Raw genomic sequence first — 23,181 nt, 5'->3', positions numbered from 1 at the left:
ATTTATATATTAAAAAAATTATTAAGGTTTTGAGGTGTAAGGATTTTAATGTGTGTATTGTTTATAAGTTTGTATTTATTTTAAATTGATATTTTTTAAATTTATTTTAATTTGTTTATTGTATTTATTTGAATGTTTGTGCATTATTTGTAAGTTTTTATTTATTTTAATAAATATTATTAATTTATTTATATTTTATATATATTTTGAAAAAATTTCTATAATCATTAAATCCTCGTAAAAATAAAACAAATATAAATTTTACCACAAAAAATGTGGATATATAAATGATAAAATAATTTATATTTGATAAATTTTAATCTACTATGATTAGAAAAGCGATTTTTTTGAAAACCAGATATAAGAGGATAAATACATCATTTAAAGATAATAAATACACTTTCAATTATATATAGGATACATATTTGCTAAAATCATTTTTATTTTTTAATTAATTTATATTTTATTAAATTTTAATTTATATTAATTTAGAATTATTAAATTTTAACTATAAATTTAACTTAAGTTGTAGTTATTATTTTTAAATGAAGCAATAAAAATTTTTACTGATTTTTAAAGAAGCAAGATGAGAAGATGAGCTTTGTTTAAAAAAAAAAAAAGATATGTTTTTTGTTTGTTAACGGGAGTAACAGAAAAAAAAAAAAAAAAAAAAAACGTTCGTTTCTTGGTACATGAAGCATTCAACTTTGCAAACAGAAAGGGCGTCAAAGGAACGTCTCTCTCCCTCTAAGGCTACGCAACTACTAAAGCAAACTGCAAGGAAATCCCTCAGCTCTTCAAGCATAGAAGCCAAAAAAACAAAGACAAAGACAGGAAAACCCCCTTCCAGAGAAAAAAAATGGGTGATTCAAAGGTAGAAACGATCTCCAGATTAGCTCAATGGAGGATCGACAACTTTGGTCCTTGTTCTTACAAAAAATCCGACCCTTTCAAGGTCGGTCTTTGGAACTGGTATTTTTATCCAACACCCAGATTTTTCTTTGTTGTAAATTGTTATTCTTTTATGGTTTTTGTTTCTTCCTTTCATAACTTTGAATGATTCTTGGGGATGGTGGACTTTATGAAACAGGCACTTGTCTATAGAGAAGAATCGATATTTGTACATTCGTTTATTTCCTGAGCCATCTCGGGTGTCTAAGGAGCAGCCTCCTTATGCCAAATTTATACTTCGGATCTCAAATGCTGGTGCTAATCGTAGACTTTATATCTCCCCAGGTATGCCATACTCTCTTGCTCTCCCTCTATTTTTTCATCTCCTGCTTTTGTTCATTTGGTTTATGTTGTTGTTCTAATTATAGGTTTTGAGTTTTTTTTTCTGTTATTGTTCCAATGCTCTTTAATGTTTGTATCTATAAGTGAGTCAATTGGTAACCAGTTATCTAAAAGCTTAAATTGATAGGAAAGGTCAAACTTTTATACTTACCATTTAAAGCTCTAATTCACAACTAAGCCTGAATGAATGATTAATGGCTTTTAAATGTGGATTCAACTTTAGAAGGTGGAAGCTAAAGATGGAGTGAAGAGTGTTACACGTAAGCCCAATGGACAAGACGCTAGGTGAAGAAATAATGAAAAGAGGATCAGGCTTTTAGAGAAATATTTGAATGATCAATTATCCAAAAGCTTTAGCTAATTGGAAAAAAATCCAACTCTTATATTTAGATTATGGTGGTGGAAGCAATTTATCATGTGAAAGTGAAAAGCAAGTTGGGGATTTGGAGTTGGAGTTGGAGTTTTATCATCTAAAACATATGATATTAATGTCCGTTTGTGTTCTGTCTGTTGGTGTTCTTTGTTGTAGAATTTTTAGGATGGAAATGATATTCGAAATTGGATCGTGATTCATGATTATGGGCATTGTTTATTTGCGGTGAAGAATGAGAAGATGGAAAAAAAAAAGACACTCATGTTAGATTGCAAAGTGTTTTAACCTTTTTGAACAAGAAAAATAGGGAAAAAAGAAGCGCTTGATAAGTGAAAGTTGGTGCTGACTTTCTGTCATGCTGGTGCAAGAATGGTGAAAGGAAATTTTGGATCTATCAATTATTATTTGGTGCAACGAAAAAGAAAAAATTTCAAATTAGGTCCGTATACTGACATAAATCTAGTTGTGATCATGTTTTGTCAAGAAAGAGGAAATCATGTATAACTTACTTCGAAATGGAGTAATCAAGATCATTTATGTTGCCCCAAGTAATGTAATATTAGTGCCTTCAATCTCTTGAACTTTTCTATGGCCTTCCCTAGTTGCTTTCTTCAACAAAACAACAATGGACCTTGAATTGCTTGCTTGACATGCTTTTATGCATGTTTGGTCTGTTAAGCAGCTCTGAGAAGATGCTCTCAACACTAATTTGTTTATTTGGTGCTGCAGTTCATGATAGACCGCTGCGAACATGTGATGACTTTTGTTGGCCTGTTGATTCTACATTCCATGGGCGCTTCATTATTGATGTCGAGTTCCTGGACCTGAAGATCTGCCCTGTAAATGTGAGTTCCTTTAGATTGTAATTATAATGTGGTATGATGGCATTGTCAGTAAATGCGTTCTATTTCTTCCTCTCCCTCCCTCTCCCCTTATTGGGAAGGCCTGTTTAGTCTGTATGTGAAGAGCCACATCACTCCTCCAAAGAGGAGCTATCTAGACCAAAAATTAAAAAGAAAAGGAAAAAATAATACTGTTCTTGACAAATGTTTATTTGTCTGTTTCCTTCCTTTTCTCCCTTCTTGTCCACCTTTTAGTTAAACAATGCAATAGAGAACCTTTTTTTTATTTTTTTATAAGGGCTTAATTAATTCCCCCGTTATTTACAGTGTTATGATGACTACCCTCCCCCTTCTCCGCCCTTGCCTTCACTTATAATCTCAGTGCCCCTATTATGGTAAGACATGCTCAAAACTAGATTCACTCATTCTTGTCCCCAGCAGGTGGCAATTAACATATTTCATAGCAATCTGGTAATTAGCCTATCCCACACTAATTGAAGCCTTTAGTAAACTCATTATTGAGTTCTATCATTGTGAAGGTCCCCCACCTAAGACGAGGCAATAGCAAGTAACTATGCTTCAAGTAATGTAGTATTTTTTTTTTGTTATATGCCAATCTCCCTGAAAGTGTGCCCTTGTTATATGTCAATAGATTTCTTGTTTTCTTTACCTTTTTCTTGTTAAAACCCAGGGTGGTGACTCTGTTTCCATATGGCCCATTGATGGAGCAATGCAATCTGTGTCAACTCAAAGCTCCCTGCGCTGCCTTGCTCGCATGCTTGAAGATGGTCTTCATGCTGATGTTACTATCAAGACTGCTGATGGTACTCTAAGAGCGCACAAGGCAGTTCTATCTGCAAGTTCACCCGTTTTTGCAAGTATGTTCCACCATGACCTTATGGAAAAGGCATCATCCATAATCCATATAGAGGATATGTCACTGGAATCTTGCATGGCCCTTCTAAGTTACTTGTATGGAACTATAAAGCAAGAGGACTTTTGGAAGCATCGACTGGCATTACTGGGAGCAGCAAATAAATATGACATTGTAGATCTAAAAGATGCTTGCGAGGAAAGCCTCTTAGAAGACATCAACTCGCAGAATGTCCTTGAGAGGCTGCAGGAGGCTTGGCTTTACCAATTGAACAAGCTGAAGAAAGGGTGCATGATGTACTTGTTTGAATTTGGCAAGATTTATGATGTTAGAGATGAAATCAATAACTTTTTCAGGCAGGCAGACAGGGAACTGATGGTAGAGATGTTTCAGGAAGTGCTGACAGTTTGGAAACTGGTATGACTTTCCTTGGGAGTTTTTACCTTTCAGTTGCTGGTGAGCAGACAAACACATGGGTGTCCTTACAGTATAGTTTGTTGTATATTACTCAATGAAATCCACATTTTGTTTTTTCTTTTACACTCTTGTAATATGCATATATAGGCCTGCATGCTAAACTCTTTTCGTGCCTGGAACCAATTGCTTGAGGTTGTGTAGCTTCGTATAGTAACTGATATAAAAACTTCATTTGTATTCAAGGAATGTAAGCTTGGGTTGTTGAAAGTGTCTTCTCTGTGAAGTTTCCTGTGCAGTTTGAGAATGTACTGTTGCTTCATATTTTAGTCGTTTTCGTTCTACATATAAATTATTTGGTAATGAAGTAGTTACTTACGATTATTGATGAATACAACCACATTGACATTGCCTCAGATAGTGACCTGGAAATGAAAAAGTTCAGGCAGGTGTATGCATTTGATTAACAAGTACATTCATTTATGCTGCCACGAAATTAAAAGGTTTACAGTTGTTGGTATCGTAATCACCATTTGTTAGAGTTTTGTTCTGTCTGTGCTTGCATTGCATGTTCCTCCATGCTGTCAAATTTTTGTTCTTGTTTAACAGGTTTATTTTCATGTCCCTTCTATAAAAATGGGAATGGTCATGCTGGTAACTCCCTTATTCGTCCCTTCCTGTTTTACATTCTTGAGCAAGAGACAATGGAGGAGATTTCCATTCCCTAACTTGTGTTTTTATGTTCTGTCTTTCTTTTCAGCGATGATTTCAGGAGAATTCACAAATTTTTTTAAAAAAATTTGACAGTAGATATTTGATTTTCACGTTTGATTCAGGTAATTTAATTATAAAAAAAATGTTAGATTCTCAAACAATACTTAAAATTTCGAAATCAAATAGTCACCTTTCCCTATAATATTCTAGGATTTAAAGAAAAAGTTATTTTACTTTTAAATTTGATTCAAATAAAAAATAATGAAATAACCGTTACTCTTTTAAAAATAATGTTTGGAAGAGATTGGAACTCAATTGTAAATTTTTACCTCTCTTTATAGTATTTTAGGATTTTAGAGAAAAATTATCTTATTTTCAAATTTGATTTAAATAAAAAATGATGAAATAATCGTTATTCTTTTAAAAAATATATCTAAAGAAGTTGAAACTCAATAGTAAGTTTTAGAACTTAAAGTTTAAGGTTTAATATTAATATTTGCATAAAATGATTATATATAGAAACTTTTTAAATAATTTTTTTATAAATTAAAGAATAATTATTAAATGATCATAATATGAAAAAAATAAAAAAATTATTTAAGACGTTTTTATTATTTATAAAGAGATTATTTAAGATATTTTTATATAAAAAAACTCTTTAAATAAATTTTTTAATTAAAATTTATTTAAAAAGTTTTTTTATACAAAAATATTTTAAATAATTTTTTTATAAATAAATTAAAAGAATATTTTTAATTGATATTTTTCTAACAATTTTTTTTATTAATTTTTGTTACTTAAAAAAATGTCAAATGCCTTGATGATATTTTATAAATAAAAAAAATTAAATAAAATATATAATTTTTATTGCTAAAATTTTGTTTATAGTTTAAATATTTATTATTAATAAAATAAAATAAAAAATTATTATTATATGTTAAAAAAATTATAATAATTATGCAAAAATTAATATGCATGAATTCACTTCAACGTAAAAAATGAATTGAACAACGGATATTTTAAAAATAAAAATAACTAAGATATTACACTTTTTTGAAAATCTCACTAGAATCCAAAATTCGCAAACCAACGTAGTATTTTTTAAGACAATAAGATACGATAAATTTTATTTTAGTTTTTTTTATTTTTACACTTGTCATATTTACAGTTTTTGTTTCGTTATTTCCAACGTTAAAATACCCGCCCCTGCTTTCTCATTCATTTCTTCTCCGATCCTTTTCCTAAATACCAAGTCCGATCGAACCCTATTTCCTTAAAAAACCCTAATTTTTCCGATCTCTCTTTCTAAAACCCTACTCCATGATCACGATCCTTCAGATCGAAACTTACATATTTCCTTAACAGATCCGACCTTTGCTTTTCTTTCCGATCTCAGGTACTTAATTTTTTTTTTTTTTTTACTTCTATCTTTTGATTTTTATTTCATTCGATTTTAGTTTTCTTTTTAATGTTAATTTCGATCGTCTTTATTGTAGAATTTTTAATAGAATATTTTTTGGGTATGTGTAGATTTTGATCGTGTTGTTGTAAAGTATATAGACAAAAAGGATATTGAAAGAGGGATTAGAATTTGCTTTGATTAAGTTATGGCAGCTCCTGTGCCTCCAGGGGCACCTAGGCCAGGCGCCAATGCACGGCAACCAACACCACCTAATTTTAATCCTAATTATCAAACCAATCCCAATTCCTTAGCCGATAATATGCAGAATTTGAACCTAAATCGGCCACTTTCAATGCCCAATTATGGTCCTAGGCCTTCCCCTTTTGGTCAACAACCACCCTTCCCTCAATCTGCAGTATCTGCTGGATTCCCTGTTGCCTCACCGCCAATGTCACGGCCTGGCCCGTCGCCTGGTTTGGTGGGAAGACCTGCAGTGCCTCCTACTGGGCCACCACAATCTACGTTACCTGCAAGTGTATCCCCAGGGAGACCCGTTGGTCCACCTGTTGGTTACCCGTCTCCTTTTGGGTCTAGGCCTCCTCCTGCTTCTTTGTCTTCTTCAACAGGTGGTGCTGTTCTACCTTCTAGTACTTTCCCATCTTCAGGTATACCTAGTGTTGGAGTTGCACCACCACCAACAGGTGCTCGCCCAAGTCCTTTTGTGTCATCTTCACCTTTGACTGGTGTTCCAGCTGTGCCCGCGTCAAGTGCGCCTGGTGGTCTTTTGAGTAATGGGCCACCTGCGATTAGTTCAGGAGCTTTAACTGGTGCACCCCGCTTTCCTCCTGCTGCAAGTATTTCACAACCTCCTTTTCAAACTCCACCAACTATGATGTCAGCTAGGGCTCCTGCTCAGGCTCCAACCATGCGTTCGGTTTTGGGAAGTTCGGCTGTTAGTTCCACATCAGCTTCACCAGTGCCTTCAGCATCACCATTTTCAGCTGTGCCTCAGGCTAGACCGCCACCTCCAGGTTCTCCTTATGGACCACAGACATGGCCTATGCAACCTCAACAGGTTAGCACTAAAATCTTTACAATATCATGCTTTCAAGTTCAAGAACTATAATCAATTGGAATCTATCATTGATTTTGTTCTGGTCTTTTAGCAAAATGCATTTGGCGTAGAAAGTTTTTGATTGTCTTCCTTTTCTTTAGGCAATTTAGTAACTGGGACTTTTAGGTGCACCTTTTTGATGTTGATATGGAGTTTTTGGCATTATTTGATAGCTGTGAATGACAGTTTAGAAATTTAAGTTCTATACTATAGTATTTACCTTAAATTGCATTAATAACATGGATGTTTAGTCCAATGGTTAGTACAAGTATCTTCTATATCAAAGAACTTGGATCTGTTCCACCTTTCCCCCAAATTGTAAGTTGAACAGAAAAAAAATCTAATGCTTGTATGCAGATACTGTGTTTGAGTTGGCACCTTACTATCAGAATTTACTAATACAGTGTTTGGGATCTAGGAGGGGGAGGAAAGGAAAGGAAAGGAAACGGAGGGAGAGGGGAAGAGGGAAATGAAATGAATAATTTTTCTTGTTTGGATTGCTTAAAAAGAAAGAGGGAAAGGAAAGAAAGGCTATGTTACAAATTTTGCTTGGTTAAAGAGTGGAAAAGGAAAATCATTCTATTTTGTAAAATTAAGCCATTTATAGGTTAAAAGAAATTTTAATTTTTGTTACCATGATAAAGCTTTTTTTATGGAATTCTTGCCCTCTCAATCCTCCCAATTTGAAGGGTTTAAGAAAAATAGGGTTTGGAAGGGACACATATCCCTTCAAATTGCTCCCCTTCCTTTTATTTATTTATTTATTTTTTTTCAAATAGAGATAGGGTTCCACTCCTCCTTTGTCCGCTTCCCTTCCATTGCATGCTTCATTAATTTAAAAAAAAAAAAGAAAGGGAATTGAGAAATGAAGAAAGATTTTTGTAAACCTATAATGGAAAAAAATGAAATTGAGAATGTGGTTTGCCTTTTTTATAATCAAATCATGCTTGCCTTGAAAATTGCTTTACAGTTTACTATGTTATTCAAACTTTTTTGTTTTAATGTTAAAGTTAAGGATGTCAAACCCCTAGGGCTTTGCATGATTTATTGAATGGAAAGTAACAAGATGGCATGTTTGGCTTATTAATGCAAAAATGATAGGTCGTATAATTAAATGTTTTCGTGGAGCCATTAGTAACATCACCATCTCTGCTTTTCTGAAGATATTAATTGTTATATTGCTCATATGGGTTTTTGATCATCTGTTGTTTGGTGCTTTACATTTGGAAGATAAAAAAACACCTACTTTATTGTGTTATTTAAAGAGAAGTATCTTTCATTCCCATCGATTAGTTTTTATAGGAGCAGTAGGTTTGCCATGTAATTTGGCTTCGATGGTGCTACCATTGATTTGGCCTATCCAGTACCCCAAATGCAATTACATTTCACCACACCACTCTTATGTGGTTGCCCCTATTGCTAGACTAAAACTTTGTTAGGCATCAGTTGATACCCAGTTTGAAACAAAATTCACAGGCCTTTCTTGTGTGTACCTTTGTATGTATCAATGGTGTAAGATTTGATGATTTTTAATGCCCCACTGTCTTTTTTGTACAATTCAGATTTCATTTAGTCAACTGTTGGGTTAATTATTCCATCAACGTTGACAACATTTGCCAAGTTTCCAGTTGATTGAATATGTTTAGTTGTTTTATTATTTTCAACATTTCAACCATTCAATTTTATAAATAAAAGATAGTTTAGTCATTGAAGCTTCATATATATATTGGATTGGCTTGAGTATTGACATGCATGAATAGAATATTAGATCCCATAGTCAATTGCTGAAAGTTAACTTGTGCAGAAAGTTATAGAGCAGTGCAAAAATTAGTAATTCTGTTCCTGTCCATCCTCATAACATTTGCAGGCAAACAAAAATCAATTAGAAGTTGGTTATTGAATTTTATTAGGTTGAATTGATCGGTTTGCTTGGCAGATTTTGGTCTTAATGGATATTTTCAAGCCTCTGAGTCAAGTTGGTAAAGTTATGTTCGAACTAGAAACCATTTTAAGGCGTTTTATGAGGTGCTGAAAATTCTAAGTATAGGATTGTGTAGTTTGGTTTAAGTGGCGTTTGCATTTCGTTCGCTTCCAATAATAATTTGGATTCTGAATGTTTTAAATTGCTTTAGGGAACCCAACCTCCTCTTATTCCTGGCTCTACACAAGCACAACCTCCAAGAATGTTTGGAATGCCACACCAACTACCAAATCAAGCTATGACTACTATTCCACCTGCCATGGGCCAACCTGGAGCACCTCTGTCTGGACCATCGAAGATTGATCCTAATCAAATTCCAAGGCCCATACCAAGTTCCTCACCAATCGTGTATGAAACTCGCCAAGGCAACTCAGCAAATCCTCCCCCGGTATAGTCTCTGATCATTTCCGAAGACTGGAAAGAAACTTACTTATTTCACTCTGGAATTTGCTAATTTGGCTATTCCTTTGGATCTTCATTTAAGTTTTGCCTGTATGCATATTGCAATGACAGATTTGTTATATAGCTGCATTTTGATTTATGTTTCTTCTCCTGATCACTTGTAATCATTGAAGCCTGCTACAAGCGATTACATTGTCAGAGACACCGGGAATTGTAGTCCACGTTTTATAAGATGCACCATCAATCAGGTCATAACAAACTATATAAATTAATTTTGGCCTTTTTTGGTACTTTGTAATTGCGTATACTTCAATAAAGTTTGCACTGCAATTTCACAATCAGTATGCATGCTGATGTTTTCTGTACTTGTTTATTTTTCTATCCATATAACAGATCCCATGCACAGCTGACCTTTTGACAACCTCGGCGATGCAGTTGGCTTTGTTGGTCCAACCTATGGCCCTTCCTCATCCATCAGAGGATCCTATTCAAGTAATGCCTGATCAACTTGTTCTTATAGCTTGCTATACAATCTGTCAGGTCCTCAATGGATTTTGAAAATTGCATCTACTCATCATATTGTGAACATCTCTTACCATAGGTTGTGGATTTTGGGGAAAGTGGTCCTGTACGATGTTCTCGTTGCAAAGTTTACATAAATCCTTTCATGAAGTTTGTCGATCAGGGAAGGAAGTTTATCTGCAATTTATGTGGTCGGTATCAATTATCTTTGTGTTCATCTCATACATTTGGCTATATCTTGTGGCTTTTAATATATGCTTATGTTCATAGCATTTTCTGTTCTATTTGTGTTTCATTGCTGTAGAAACTTCATTGATCAGCTGTGCTTACACTTTGGGATCTAAACAGTGGATTGATCCTAATTATTATTGGGTAGCTCTAAGCTGTTTGAACTACCATTTAGATTGAAATGTAATAATAATATCCAAGTATCTCTGTTGTCACCTATAGGTTCGTTAGTATACCTATCTATGCTTCTATTCTTGGATTGCTGGATAAAATTAACATTTCCTCTTTTCACACAAAAAATGCCACTTATGTCCTGGATAAATATCATGATCACAGATGTTAATCTTGTCTATTTCTGCTCTCTGACTGTTTCTGTAATGTAGTAAGGTGGCAATGTCCCTGATTGTGCTATTTTCTTGCAGGTTTTACGGATGATACTCCTCGTGACTACCATTGCAACCTAGGCCCTGATGGCAGGCGTAGAGATGCTGATGAGAGGCCTGAGCTGTGTAGAGGAACAGTTGAATTTGTTGCTTCGAAAGAGTACATGGTTTGTTAAAATTTATAAATTTGTAAATTGATTAACTTGTAAATTTTTACTTTATTTAACTGTAGCCATATCTCTGTCTTTTTTTATTTTATTATTAAATGCTTTAGTAGTAATTGTAAGATGCTTGTGGACATCTTTAGATCATATATGAATAAGGTGATTCCTAAACATTTGATTAAAGCATAACGAGGATGATATGCCTGTACCCTACTCAACTCAATGTCAAACTACTTCCCAGCAGGTAGACATATCTTGTGCCTCTTGTCTACCTGATCAAGTGCCATACTTTTGTAAGGACTAGAGATAGTGGATCTTTCCTCGACAATTTTGACTGATCCTGCATTCCAGGGGTAATATCCCAAAGATTAAGATGAGCCAAAAAATGAAAGAGATTAAAAAGAAGAATCTAAACAGCCAAAAAATCATGCTAGCATTTGGTATTGTTTAATTGTGTGAAATTATTGTGGTCAGGGTTTTCAAATTGGTTTCTTTTTCTTCTTTCATCAATGGTGTTTAGTTTTTTTTTTTTAATTGGGTTGGAGGATAATTCATTCTTTTGCACTGAATTTCTCATTTCCAGGTCCGTGATCCAATGCCAGCAGTGTACTTTTTCCTAATTGATGTATCTATGAATGCCGTACGGACAGGTGCCACTGCTGCAGCTTGCAGTGCAATTAATCAAGTTATTTCTGATCTTCCTGTGAGTTTCATATCAATTTCTTGAATGGATGGTGTTTGGTTCTTTCTTGTTGTAATTTATTGATCTGGTTGTTTCTTTCCTTTTGCCCTTGTAGTTCTCCCTGCATTATGTCAGCAGATGTGCAAATTATAATGAGTAGATCATGCTTCGCGTTTTGATCTATTATTTTTCTTTAATGATTAATTGCAAAAGATTTTAAATTATTTTATCAAATTTGTGTGCCGAAACTGTTGCCTGTTTAATTCTAAAGAGATGGGCTTCTGTGCTGTTTGTTTCCATTATTAGAGCACACAATGAGTGTGAGCCATATTCTTGTTATCATTGCGTGAGTGATTTATCATAAGCTTTGTTTTTATGTAAGCATTTTCATGCTAAGTTCTTGATCACAACTAGAAAAATAAGAACTGAGGTGTATCTTTCCTTAGTTGCAAGTTAGTCATAAAATGCGCATCTCCCCCTGGTCCAATTTTTAGTTTTTCTTAGTTCTGATATGAGGTTCTAAAGTTACTGTTGATGCAATTTTGTATATGTAATGTGTATTGCATTTCTTTGTTCTCTGGAATATAAGTTGTTTGTGTATTGAAGAAAAAGTTGAACCGTAAATTCTTGTTGTTGTAACAAAATAGAGGCTGTGAAGTGGCAATGGCTCCACATGAACCTTTCAGTCAGTTTCTTGGTGCAACATTGTGTGCGTATTGCATTTCTTTGTTCTCTTGAAAGTAAGTTGTTTTTGCATTAAAGAAAAAAGATGAAATGGTAAATTCTTGTTGTAGTAAAAAATAAACGTTGTGAACTGTCAATGTCTCCACATGAACCTTTGAGTCAGTTTGGGTGTTTGCAATTGAGGGTTTTAAGCTTCATTGTGGATGTGTATGTTTGGTTGAAAAGCTAATATGGGTTATTGATTGTTATTGTTTGTTCCTGTATTTCAAATGAGTTTTTTTTTTTCCAATGACTTAGGTGAAAAGATCATCAAGAGAATCACAACATGGGCTTTCAATGTGCTTATTTTTGGTTGTGATAGAACAGAAGTGATCAGTTTCCATTATTTGTTTCTAGAGAATATTGTTGAACTTGGTTTTGGAAATCTTCTTGAGTATTTCCATAGCATGTGGTAGTATCTCATAGCATTGTATGATTTTAGCCGTAACAAGCTATGATGGTTGCATGTCATGCATGGCTAATTGTCCTTTGAAATTCATTGTTAAAGATAATGCAAGTCTTCTACTTCTTTTTTGTCCTCAGTAGTTGGATGCCTGTCACAGTTATTTGGATTGGAGGTTGATACATGGTCTTGCATTTTTCTTTTTCCGTTCTGTCCCATGATTTTTTACTTAACACTCGTACAAGGCAATGGAAATTCAGTTGGTTAATGTGTTAATTGCTTATTGCAGGAAGGTCTTCGAACTCTGGTGGGAATAGCAACATTTGACTCAACAATCCATTTTTATAATTTAAAACGGGCGCTACAACAGGTTAATATTAGTTGCAAGTGTTCCCTTCATTTGATCCTACATTCCCCCCTTTCTGGCTACTATGGTGCTGGGTAGAAGAGTTTTTGATTGGTATCAGCATGTGGGATGCTTTATATTTGAGAAAGAGAAGTCAATTTGGCAATAATTATGTCTAGAATATTCTAACATTTTTAAGAGGTATCAAGAATTTCTTTTTGCTAGTAGTGGCATTGCTGATATTATGTTAAATTGAACACATTGGCTGGTGGTGCATGCTCAAAGCTTGAATTTGGTGACACTGGATGGCAGAAATATGGTTTTGTGCTGCATCTTGCAGTTTGGATGGTTTTCTTATGTGTTTAAGTGAGATTTAGTTGATGAGTGATCAATGGAGGATCAAACTCAGACTGGTTTAAGTAGCATATAAATATAAAAGAAAGGTGGTTAAGTTGTGGAAATCATGTTTATTCATTTTGATATCAAAGAACATGAAGGTAATAGTCAGTATTCAGTAACTTTGCTTGCTGCTTATCATCTCAAGTCCCCTGTTGGGGGGGGGGGGATAGAAAGAAACATGCTGTCTATAGTGTCTCTTGTATGTTTGTGCGTCCACATTTCTTGGGGAAGGGTAGGGGGTTGCTGTAAGAAGGATTGATTCAACCTTTGTAGTTCTTGAGGAGGAATATACAAAGGAATGTATATGTGTCAGTTTCATAATTTTTATTGATTACTAAAAACTCTTTGAATCTTATTTTATATTATCTTTTTCTCTGATTTAATCTACTGAAAAACCTCTTCAAAAAGTGCCTAAGCTGATTTTGATGTCTTAAATTTGCAGCCATTGATGCTTATCGTTCCTGACATACAAGATGTCTATACCCCTCTTCAGACAGATGTTATTGTTCAGCTTTCCGAGGTTAGTTCTTATGGGATTTTATTTTATATCTGTTGAAACTTGCAAATTGTTAATTTAACAGCGGTTGATGCTATGATGTTGTATTTGAGATTTCCCAAATACTTTCTGCTGACTTTGGTTGTTTTTTGTTCCGAGGGTTCAGTGCCGCCAGCATTTAGAGCTACTGCTTGAAAATATCCCAACTATGTTTCAGAGTAGTAAAACTTCTGAGTCATGTTTTGGTGCTGCAATCAAGGTAAGCCATACAAGGTTATATTATAAATTAACAAAGCAATTCTTTGCTTTGTTGATTTCAATCATTAATGGGATCTTTTTTGAATTCTAGAAGAGATCACCAGGGCTCTAACCTATGATCCATACAGTCTATCCACTTCCCAATGATCCTACCACCTGAGCTAGCCCAGACGGCAATTCCATATGCATATGCTTTCCAAATTCTATAGCAAGTTAAATAACATCTACTATTCAATAGCATCTAGAACCACAGGGTTTTTGTGATAGGTTAATCTTTTTTCAAGGTAAGAAAATACATTGGTTTATAGTTATGAATATCTAACAAAGGGGGTTTAGTTCAATGTTTAAAAGGCAAGAAACTTAACTTATGCTTCTTAAACAAATTATGATTGTTAACTTTAGCTTGCTTTGAGGTTTTGGGGTTTTGGCCGCTGGTTATACTTGATGGAGAAAGGTGTTGGACTGATCAAAATAAGACTTTTATTTTTATCTATAAAGTTAATAATGCTTGGTGATAATTTAGGATGTATATCAATTCCTGTATGTTTAAAGTGTAGATGTTGATATCTCACTATTCTGTTTATATTTCAGGCTGCATTCTTGGCCATGAAAAGTACTGGGGGGAAGCTTCTAGTATTTCAGTCAGGCAAGCTCATATATCCATACAACATTTGCATGTTTTGACATGTGTATCATATGGTTCTTATACCATAGAAGTTACTATATCATTTACTACCATCTCTAATGAACGTATAATTTCTGTCTGACAGTCTTGCCATCAGTTGGCATTGGTGCCCTTTCTTCTAGGGAGGCTGAAGGGAGAACTAACATCTCTGCTGGTGAAAAGGTTTGCATATTTTTGAAATTGTTTCCTCCATGTCTGTTTTTACTTGAATTATAGTGCAGCAAATTTTTTTTAGATGGAGATGTGGTTATCCCATCACAATTACAGCTGAAATGTGGAACCTTCTGTTTGTTTGTCTGATGTCTGAGTTATAACTGTTACATCTGATCACTGAAACCTGCTTTATCTGTTTACTGTTTAGCATTTACAGATTGATTCTTTCATGTTTTTCAGAAGATTGGGGTAGTTACTACATGAAATTTGATTTATTATAAACCTGATGAATCTGTTTTCTGATTTATTAGTAGAAATGCTTCCCTGTTCTTCTAGATGAAGATATTGATAATCTTCTTTTAATATCATGCTTGTCTCATGTTCCACTTTTCCTAACCAAAAAGTGATATTGTTGCAAGGCAACTGACTCGGCTTTTATTTTTTGTATTTTTTCTATATAGTTGGTAGGTGTTTAGGCCATTTTGGGAGTGCTTATGGATTATACTTGATTTATCTCATATAACCATTTTTGTGGTGGAGTTATGACTTTCACTTGACAGTGGCTGTGTGTCCGTCCCCTTCTGAGACAAAGAAGAAAAAAAAATTTCATCCATACTATTCATTAAATGAATTTACCTTCTACCTATCAGCATTTCAATTATTAGTCTCTTATTTTTCTGCTTTTCATATTGAACCTACAGTGATACATTTGTTTGTATAATGAATTTAATAATATTTGTAACCAAAGCAGGAACTATTTTTATTCAATGGATGGCATTGTGCTTCTGTTTTAAAATTTTTTCATTTCTGTTTGATCAGGAGGCTCATAAGTTACTGCAACCAGCGGACAAAGTTCTCAAGACAATGGCAATTGAGTTTGCTGAGTTTCAGGTAGACCTTAAGTAATTTCTTTTCTGCTTGATATCATTGTAATGTGATAAAACAATTTGCCTGACGAATGCTTATTGAAATTCATACTGGTTATATAATCTCAGGCTATGACTGAATTTTTTGAGCATGCTCTTTATATTGCAACACATGGCAGGTCTGTGTTGATATATTTGTCACTACTCAGACTTATATAGACATTGCTTCCATCTCTGTCATCCCAAGAACAACTGGAGGCCAGGTATTAACTAATATTTATCTTATTTTTTCCTGTATCACTGCCTGATAATTTAATACAAATTGTTATCTTCTACTACCCATGCTTAACTCAAATTGAAATGGTGAAGTAGAAGTTGTTTGTTATACTCTCTACTTCACATTGAAGTTCCACCTGTGCTGTTCTCTCAATTTAAATTTTAAGTTTCTCTAACTTTAAATTGAAAATTTTCATGTACACCCTCCTCTTCAAGCTTTTCAGAATAATTCTTTTGACTTAAAATATAAAATGTTTTAATAAAAATGTTGAGACCAATTTGCTTTAAAATGTGAAACAATATAATAATGTAAATGGAGGGAGTACATTTTCTATTACTAGTAATCCATCCACCAAAGTACCTATTGTGAGCTCAAGCGTGCAGCTATGCTCAAATTCGCATTCATCATTAATTAGTTTTAAGGAAGCCAGCATGTTGAAAAAACACATTTTGAAGTTTGCAAAGTGCACTAGGTTGCAAACCTTGCTTGTAGGCTGGGTGCTTTAAAATTTTCTATTGCATGGCACATCAATATTTCTTTTTATGTCGGTGCCTATTGGGACCTCTTAGTACTTTAGATCTGGTTATCAATTCAAGTTTGTTTCTTAAGTGAGAAGAGGCTTGGTTTTCTGATGATTCTACACTTTTCTTTTGGATTCCTAACTTGTGGAATCTGCACAACCACTTCCAAATTATTATATATGTAGCCTGCTGAGTTCCATTATATGCTTCAGTTTCCAAGGTTAAACTGTGCTAAACCATGGATGAGGTGCATCTGAACAGTAAATATTAAAAAAAAAATGATGGATGAGTGACAACTTCCTTTCTTTGTTAGATAAAAAGTTACCTTACTTAATTCTCCATTTTTTTGATAAACTGCATTACCTTGTCATAGTGATCTTGTTGTTGTCATCCTCCACCTACTTGTTCACTGTCCTTATCACAGTGCTAACTCAACAAAATAACTCACGTGATGTATGCTTTGGTGAAACTTGAGAGCCTGACTCTATATTGATGTCTTTATCATTCACCATCAAATCTGTACTTGTTGAACTTCTTTGTAAGAGGTCTTCGGTATCAGGACTACAGAGTTATTTCTTGAGTGGAAGACTCACATTTCAAACACGCATTTTCTCTAAATTCCAGGTGTATTATTATTACCCCTTCTCTGCTGTATCTGATTCTGCAAAGCTCTACAATGACCTTAGATGGAACATCACTAGGCCCCAAGGTTTTGAGGCTGTCATGCGTGTGAGATGCAGCCAGGTAATGTTTTCTGATGTTTTGCTCCGTTTTATTAGTGAAATATTGATAATTGACTTCATCACATTATGATGGCAATTTAACCCTATTTCAATCATTTTCCTCCCCTTAAATACTTGTAGGGTATTCAAGTTCAAGATTACTCTGGAAACTTTTGCAAACGCATTCCAACTGACATTGACCTACCTGGGGTTTGTTCTCGTTTTGAAAAATACTTGGTCTTATATTTCTCATTAATGTCTTTTATCTTCTGTACCACGAATTATTTTGATAAGTTCATGACTTAAAGCATGATTGAAAAGTGTCAACCATAAATGCTGGCACTGTTTGGTTAACCTTAGGAAAATATAAGTTTCACAATGGTGATTATTTACTACTCAATGTTTTGCTTTGAACAACAATGATTAGCAAATCCTAAGTAAAAGTAAAAAGAAAGGGAAAAAAAGGGAAGAAAGAGTTAGAAACTATGCTAGATTAAACATCTGGGATATAATTTTGCGAGTCTGGTGAATATTGTTTTCTTTTGTAGATTGATGTGTTGAAGAATTTATTAATATTGGTTACATTCTCCCAGGAGTTTGAAATCCAATCAATGACTCTTGAATTATTAAGTGAAAATATTTTATATTTTCTCATAGTTGTGATTTAAGTCAATCTTATAATTGCGCTATAAATGACCTATGGAGATGAATGATGACTTATTGAATGAGATGTATAACTGCTTCCGGGTAGTTGGTTTGCTTTGTTGGACTTGAGATATTTTCATGCATGGCTATGTGGCGGATAGGGATATGTTCTAATTTCCCTTAGGTTTTCCTTCTGATTAAAGAGTTATATCTTCATAATTGATGTCCACTTTTAGGTGTTGCATGTGTGTAACATGGTTACTTAAAGAAAAATTAAGCATCAGATCTACATACTGGTATAGCAATGCTTATCTTCAGAGATTTTGATCTAGTTTTCATATTTAGTATCATATAACTGATTCCATAATGAGATATTTTATTCAACACTTGTCTCCTGCCATTTATGTTATTTTGTGCTTTTGTCTGACATAATAATTTAGCTCATGAATTTGGTAACTTTGCTTCTTTTATATATATATATATATATATATATAATATTCTTGAAAGACATTTTACATGTATTACTGCTATGAGGGCTTATTTACATGGTTAACTTTTGCCTGAGCAGATTTTGAGTTTTTTATCTATATCAATATGTTTCACTCATGACCAATCCTCTGTTATGCAGATTGACTGTGACAAATGTATATTAGTAACCTTAAAGCATGATGACAAATTACAAGATGGTTCTGAATGTGCTTTTCAGGTACTAACCTAATGGTGTCTGAATTTTTATCGTCCATCATGCTTCTTACATTTATTTGTTAGCATCGAGAGGTTGAGAGTTCTGAATTCTGATGCTTCTATAATATTCTGGCTTTTACTTTCCAGTGTGCGCTTCTCTATACCACTGTTTATGGCCAAAGAAGAATTCGAGTCACAAACCTATCCTTGCCATGCACAAATATGCTGAGTAATTTGTTTCGCTCAGCTGACTTGGATGCTCAATTTGCGTGTTTCTTAAAGCAAGGTATTTGAGTCTGCATTTTACATCTTTCTTTACTTTCTTTTCCCTATTTGGTGAATTGGTTGTGCATGTTAATTGGTTCTGTTAGTCGTTCTTTTCCCTCTCATCACATGTTTGCTCTGCCTCATGCTCTTCCGCATTGTTTTTCAAATAATGATTGATCCTTTCCTTATGGATGAGGGTTTATTTGGTTATTTTATCTGAATAATTTTCTTGCAATTTTCTTCCCAGTATCGTTAATTTGATATGCTAGAATACTGACCATGTATTGTTTTTTTCTAATTTACTTTGACTGCAGCTGCCATTGAAATTCCTACAAGCCCGCTCATGCAAGTGAGGGAGCAAGTGACAAATCTGTGCATCAACATTCTGCTTTCTTATCGTAAATTTTGCGCCACAGTATCATCATCTGGACAGCTTATTCTTCCTGAGGCTCTCAAGCTTCTTCCTCTATACACCCTTGGTATATACGGTTCTTGTTGCTAATTATCTACCTGATTCCTAGTTTCTAGATTATTCCATATCTTATCCTCTTCCTTTATTATTATTTTGAGCTAACCTCCATCTTCAAACTTCATATTCTCTTCCATTTTGGCAAATATTGTGGCAGAAATTGGGTCATCTTAAGAAAAAATTGAAATATTTTTCATTGGTGATAATTTTTTTTCTTACAGCGTTAATCAAGAGTACAGGGTTGCGAAATGACGGCAGAATAGATGATCGTTCCTTCTGGTTCAATTATGTTTCCTACCTTTCTACTCCTTTGGCAGTCCCACTGGTTTATTCCAGGATGTTTGCCGTCCACAACCTTATTTCAAAGGTAAAAATTTCTAGTTGGCTTACAGTCCAGAGTGTTTCAATGCTAACGGAATTTTCTGCTTGTTGGACAGGACGGGGATGAGTCTGTTCTTCCTCCTATAATCCCACTTTCTAGTGAACATGTCAGTGATGATGGAATTTATCTTCTTGAGAATGGTGAGGATGCTTTAATATATTTTGGGAGCTCAGTGGATTCAAGTGTCTTGCAACAACTTTTTGGATTTACCTCAGTGGATGAGGTCCCCACTCAGGTATTTTGTTTTAATTCCTTTTGGAGTGTGTATGTCTATTAAAATCCTAATTAACTGTTTAATTTATAAGAAACAACTTGTGAATTGTGAACATAATCACACATAAAGCATTGAACACCTGAAAGTGTTTTTCCAGACTAGTAGGTTTTGTATTTGCTGCAATATGAGCAAATTTAGGATATTTCATTACCCTATTTTTTTAAAAAATGAATTCACTATTTAAATACTTAAATCAACTTGCCCATCATATATTAAATTGACCACATCAATGTTTTGGTTCAAAATAGCTCTTACACTCCGTGTATGATGATATTTTGTCTAAATGCTCGGTTTTCTTTTCCTTCCATTTAATAATATGAATTCCCCTTGGTGATTTATGGAGTAAGTGGTTGGATTGGATGAGAAGAGTCTTGAAATGTGTTGTTCTTGATGACTGAATGGTATGACATTGAAATGAGTTCCTTGGATTCAAGTTTCAAGATTACTGGATTAGGGTTGTCTCCTGTAATATGTCAGAAAGAAAAGGTGGGAAAGGAAAAAGAAAAGGAAAACTATTGAAAAGGATGGGAACATTAATTTGTGGTGTCTATGTTCATAATGTATATTTTCAGCTTTATTCTGTGTTTTGACCCTTTCATCTACCTTGTAAAGACACTTATGCCCTTTTTGCAACATTTCTGCATGTCCAGTTTGTGATGCAGCAATATGACAATCCATTATCAAAGAAGTTCAACGATGTAGTAAATGTTATTCGGCGCCAAAGATGTTCTTACCTTCGGTATGATTAATGGTTCTTTGGTGTTATTCTTTTCCTAAAAGAAAGGTTTATTCAATCTCTTTCATAAAAAAATGGAGTAGATTTATCTGTTTAATGCATTTTATCTTTATATTCTTTTGCAGCTTGAAACTGTGCAAGAAGGGGGATCCATCAGGTGAGTGACTAGAATACAAACTATGGTACTGCTTGATAAAGAACCTGTGTGGAATATTTAACCTAATTAGCCATGGATTTCTCTTACATAGTCCTTTTTCTTTCTTTTTTTTTTTTTTTTTTTTTTGTTTTGTTCTCCACTTTCCTTTTTGTATAATTCACACCTACTCCAAAATCCTCTCAACGTGCTTCATTCATTTAAAGTTTTCTCATTCTATGTAATTGGAGAGGGAGACTAGGTGTTTTCTGGGTGTCCAAAAATGTTTGCTTTGTTTTTGTGACAATGAAGCAAATAGCTTTTGCACTATTTGCTTCTATGCTTGCAGATTTCTTATTGTCAGAATAATTTTGTTATGATTTTTATTTTAGAAAAAGAGGCAACTATATTATGACATTCTCATGATGTAATTGTTACATTTTCAGGACTGCTTTTCTTCTCATGCATGGTAGAAGACAAGAATGCAAGTGGACCCTCTTATGTTGAGTTTCTTGTACATATTCATCGACAAATCCAAATGAAAATGTCATGATAGTTTCAAGTTTCCCAAGTTCAGCTCTCAGGTATCAGATTTTTATTTGGGATTGCAATGGAGCACAATGCAAAAAGTTACGAGTCAGATGACAAGAATCTGAGTGGCCTCCTAGTCCGAGTTTCTTGTACATATTGAGCGGCAATTCTGAGTGAGTTTTATCAGTGTTTTATGCTTCTTCAGTTTGATTCACAAGTTATGATCATCCAACATTTTCTGATGCACTTGGAGGAGCTCAATCAATTATTTAGTTCCAGAACAGAAATTTCGGCTGAGTTTTGCTAAAGAGAGGAACTTGATATTACAGGGGTGAGTTTACTTTTAAGTAATAAACATATGTTCAGATTTTTGTTACCTGACTCTCGGAGTGTATCCCTGTTATTTTGTTTTATTTTTTGTTTGCCCCTCATTTTTATGCAAGACTAAACATTCACCTGAAAAAGAGTGGTGAAAATGGATAAACAGAATCTATGTAAGAGAGTAGATATCATATCGTATTCTTGTTTGTGTCTCTCCGTCTATAGTCATTTGGCTATGGTTTCTAGATTTGTAAAAAAATGATGCCTGACCCCAAAAGAAAGTGAAAAACCGTTTAAACGGAATTTTGTATGTTAGCATAACCATCTATAGCTTGCTGCGTGCTTTATTCTATGTTTGCATTTGAAACCTGATTTGGAACTGGGATGGTCAAATTGTACACCCTAGTTCATTCGTACGAGGTATTCTAGGAAGAAAGACATGTTTTATGTAAGCTTTCAGTGTTGAAGTTTTGTGTTAAACTTTCGGTATTGAAAAGTAGCGGAAAAATAACTCAAGAGAATAATTTATTGGTTCGTATAGTTATTTTAAAAAAATAATATTTATCAAGTTGAGAGTTTAAATTTCAATATTCATAATTTCTACTATTATCCTCACGTTAGGATTTATTTTGTAAAATCAAAATAATGGACAAAAAAGTATGAATTGCTTCAACTGAGTAGCATTATTCCTTGAAGTTAATTGTTTGTGTTAAAGAACGTTTTTGTGATGCTGGTAAATTCGTATGCTAGCAATTAACGTACGTTGCCAGCAACATTTTCATCATCACCTTGAAGGTAAATCAGATTTGCAATGTGGCCAAAAATGGAGTGTGCTCAAGCTTTTCTTCATTCATACTCATGGATTGTAACAACTGCAAAGCTTTACTTATATCAGAACTTATCTTGTCCATCTTCCAAGAGATTGATTCATCATCTACTTTTGCTTTCCGTTGTCGTTTTAGTGACTTAACTAAGTATTTTCCCTTGGGGAGAGGGCACTTGGTGAGAATCTTCTATTTTGATGTGTGGAATAAGGAGTTTAGGGAATTTTAATTTGTATGAGGTATTGTGTTTTGGTATTACGATGTTGATTTAGTAACTTCATTTTTTAAGTTTTAAATGGTGCTCTAGTTTTTTGAGGTGATAATTTTCCTCAATACTTCGTGATATCAATAACATAGTTTAGTCTCTTAAGTTAAGATAAGATGTATTGTAATTATTAGGTAGTGCGTTTGAAATGATTTTAACAAATGATCATCAACAAGATTTGAACTTAAGGCCTCTTTATCGAGAAAAACGAGCATAATCAATTGAACCAATCATTTATTTGTAATCCTAAAATAAATTTTAAAAATATAGAAAGATTTTTTATTTAGAGTGTCACGTGACAGCTTCATGATTTTATTTTTTTTTCTTTTTAATTTTTTTTTGTTTTCTAAAAATATTTGAAAAAAAAAAGAGAAATATTTATTTTTGGCCTTAACCGAATGAGGGAAAAGTAT

General features: G+C 33.8%; 2 protein-coding genes across 4 annotated transcripts; both read left to right on the top strand.

Annotated features, from left to right (window-relative positions):
* Positions 1 to 603: 603 nt before the first annotated feature.
* Positions 604 to 4,066, top strand: LOC111315641 (BTB/POZ domain-containing protein At1g21780-like). Its single transcript, XM_022917533.2, has 4 exons — positions 604 to 972; positions 1,091 to 1,236; positions 2,396 to 2,511; positions 3,200 to 4,066. The coding sequence occupies exons 1-4, from the start codon at positions 860 to 862 to the stop codon at positions 3,803 to 3,805; spliced, it is 981 nt and encodes a 326-aa protein (XP_022773268.2). The 5' UTR covers positions 604 to 859; the 3' UTR covers positions 3,806 to 4,066.
* A 1,664-nt stretch (positions 4,067 to 5,730) lies between these two features.
* LOC111315640 (protein transport protein SEC24 C-like) lies at positions 5,731 to 22,031 on the top strand. 3 transcript variants are annotated; one of them, XM_022917530.2, is made up of 25 exons: positions 5,731 to 5,906; positions 6,041 to 6,987; positions 9,159 to 9,395; positions 9,583 to 9,657; positions 9,803 to 9,901; positions 10,011 to 10,122; positions 10,582 to 10,709; positions 11,290 to 11,409; positions 12,804 to 12,884; positions 13,702 to 13,779; positions 13,922 to 14,014; positions 14,605 to 14,659; positions 14,784 to 14,860; positions 15,671 to 15,742; positions 15,897 to 15,980; positions 17,140 to 17,259; positions 17,379 to 17,447; positions 18,511 to 18,588; positions 18,714 to 18,852; positions 19,148 to 19,312; positions 19,524 to 19,669; positions 19,740 to 19,919; positions 20,609 to 20,697; positions 20,820 to 20,851; positions 21,274 to 22,031. In XM_022917530.2, exons 2-25 carry the CDS (start codon positions 6,118 to 6,120, stop codon positions 21,378 to 21,380), a joined length of 3,306 nt encoding a protein of 1,101 aa, XP_022773265.1. In that variant the 5' UTR covers positions 5,731 to 5,906; positions 6,041 to 6,117; the 3' UTR covers positions 21,381 to 22,031. The 3 variants fall into 3 exon arrangements, with proteins under 3 accessions (XP_022773265.1, XP_022773266.1, XP_022773267.1); XM_022917531.2 differs by lacking the exon at positions 9,583 to 9,657; XM_022917532.2 differs by lacking the exons at positions 9,159 to 9,395; positions 9,583 to 9,657.
* Positions 22,032 to 23,181: the final 1,150 nt, after the last annotated feature.

This window comes from Durio zibethinus, chromosome 20, assembly GCF_047325235.1.
Source record: "Durio zibethinus cultivar Kanyao isolate XHJ-2024 chromosome 20, ASM4732523v1, whole genome shotgun sequence".
Taxonomy (NCBI): Eukaryota; Viridiplantae; Streptophyta; class Magnoliopsida; order Malvales; family Malvaceae; genus Durio; species Durio zibethinus.
This window is presented reverse-complemented; position numbering and strand designations above follow the sequence as displayed.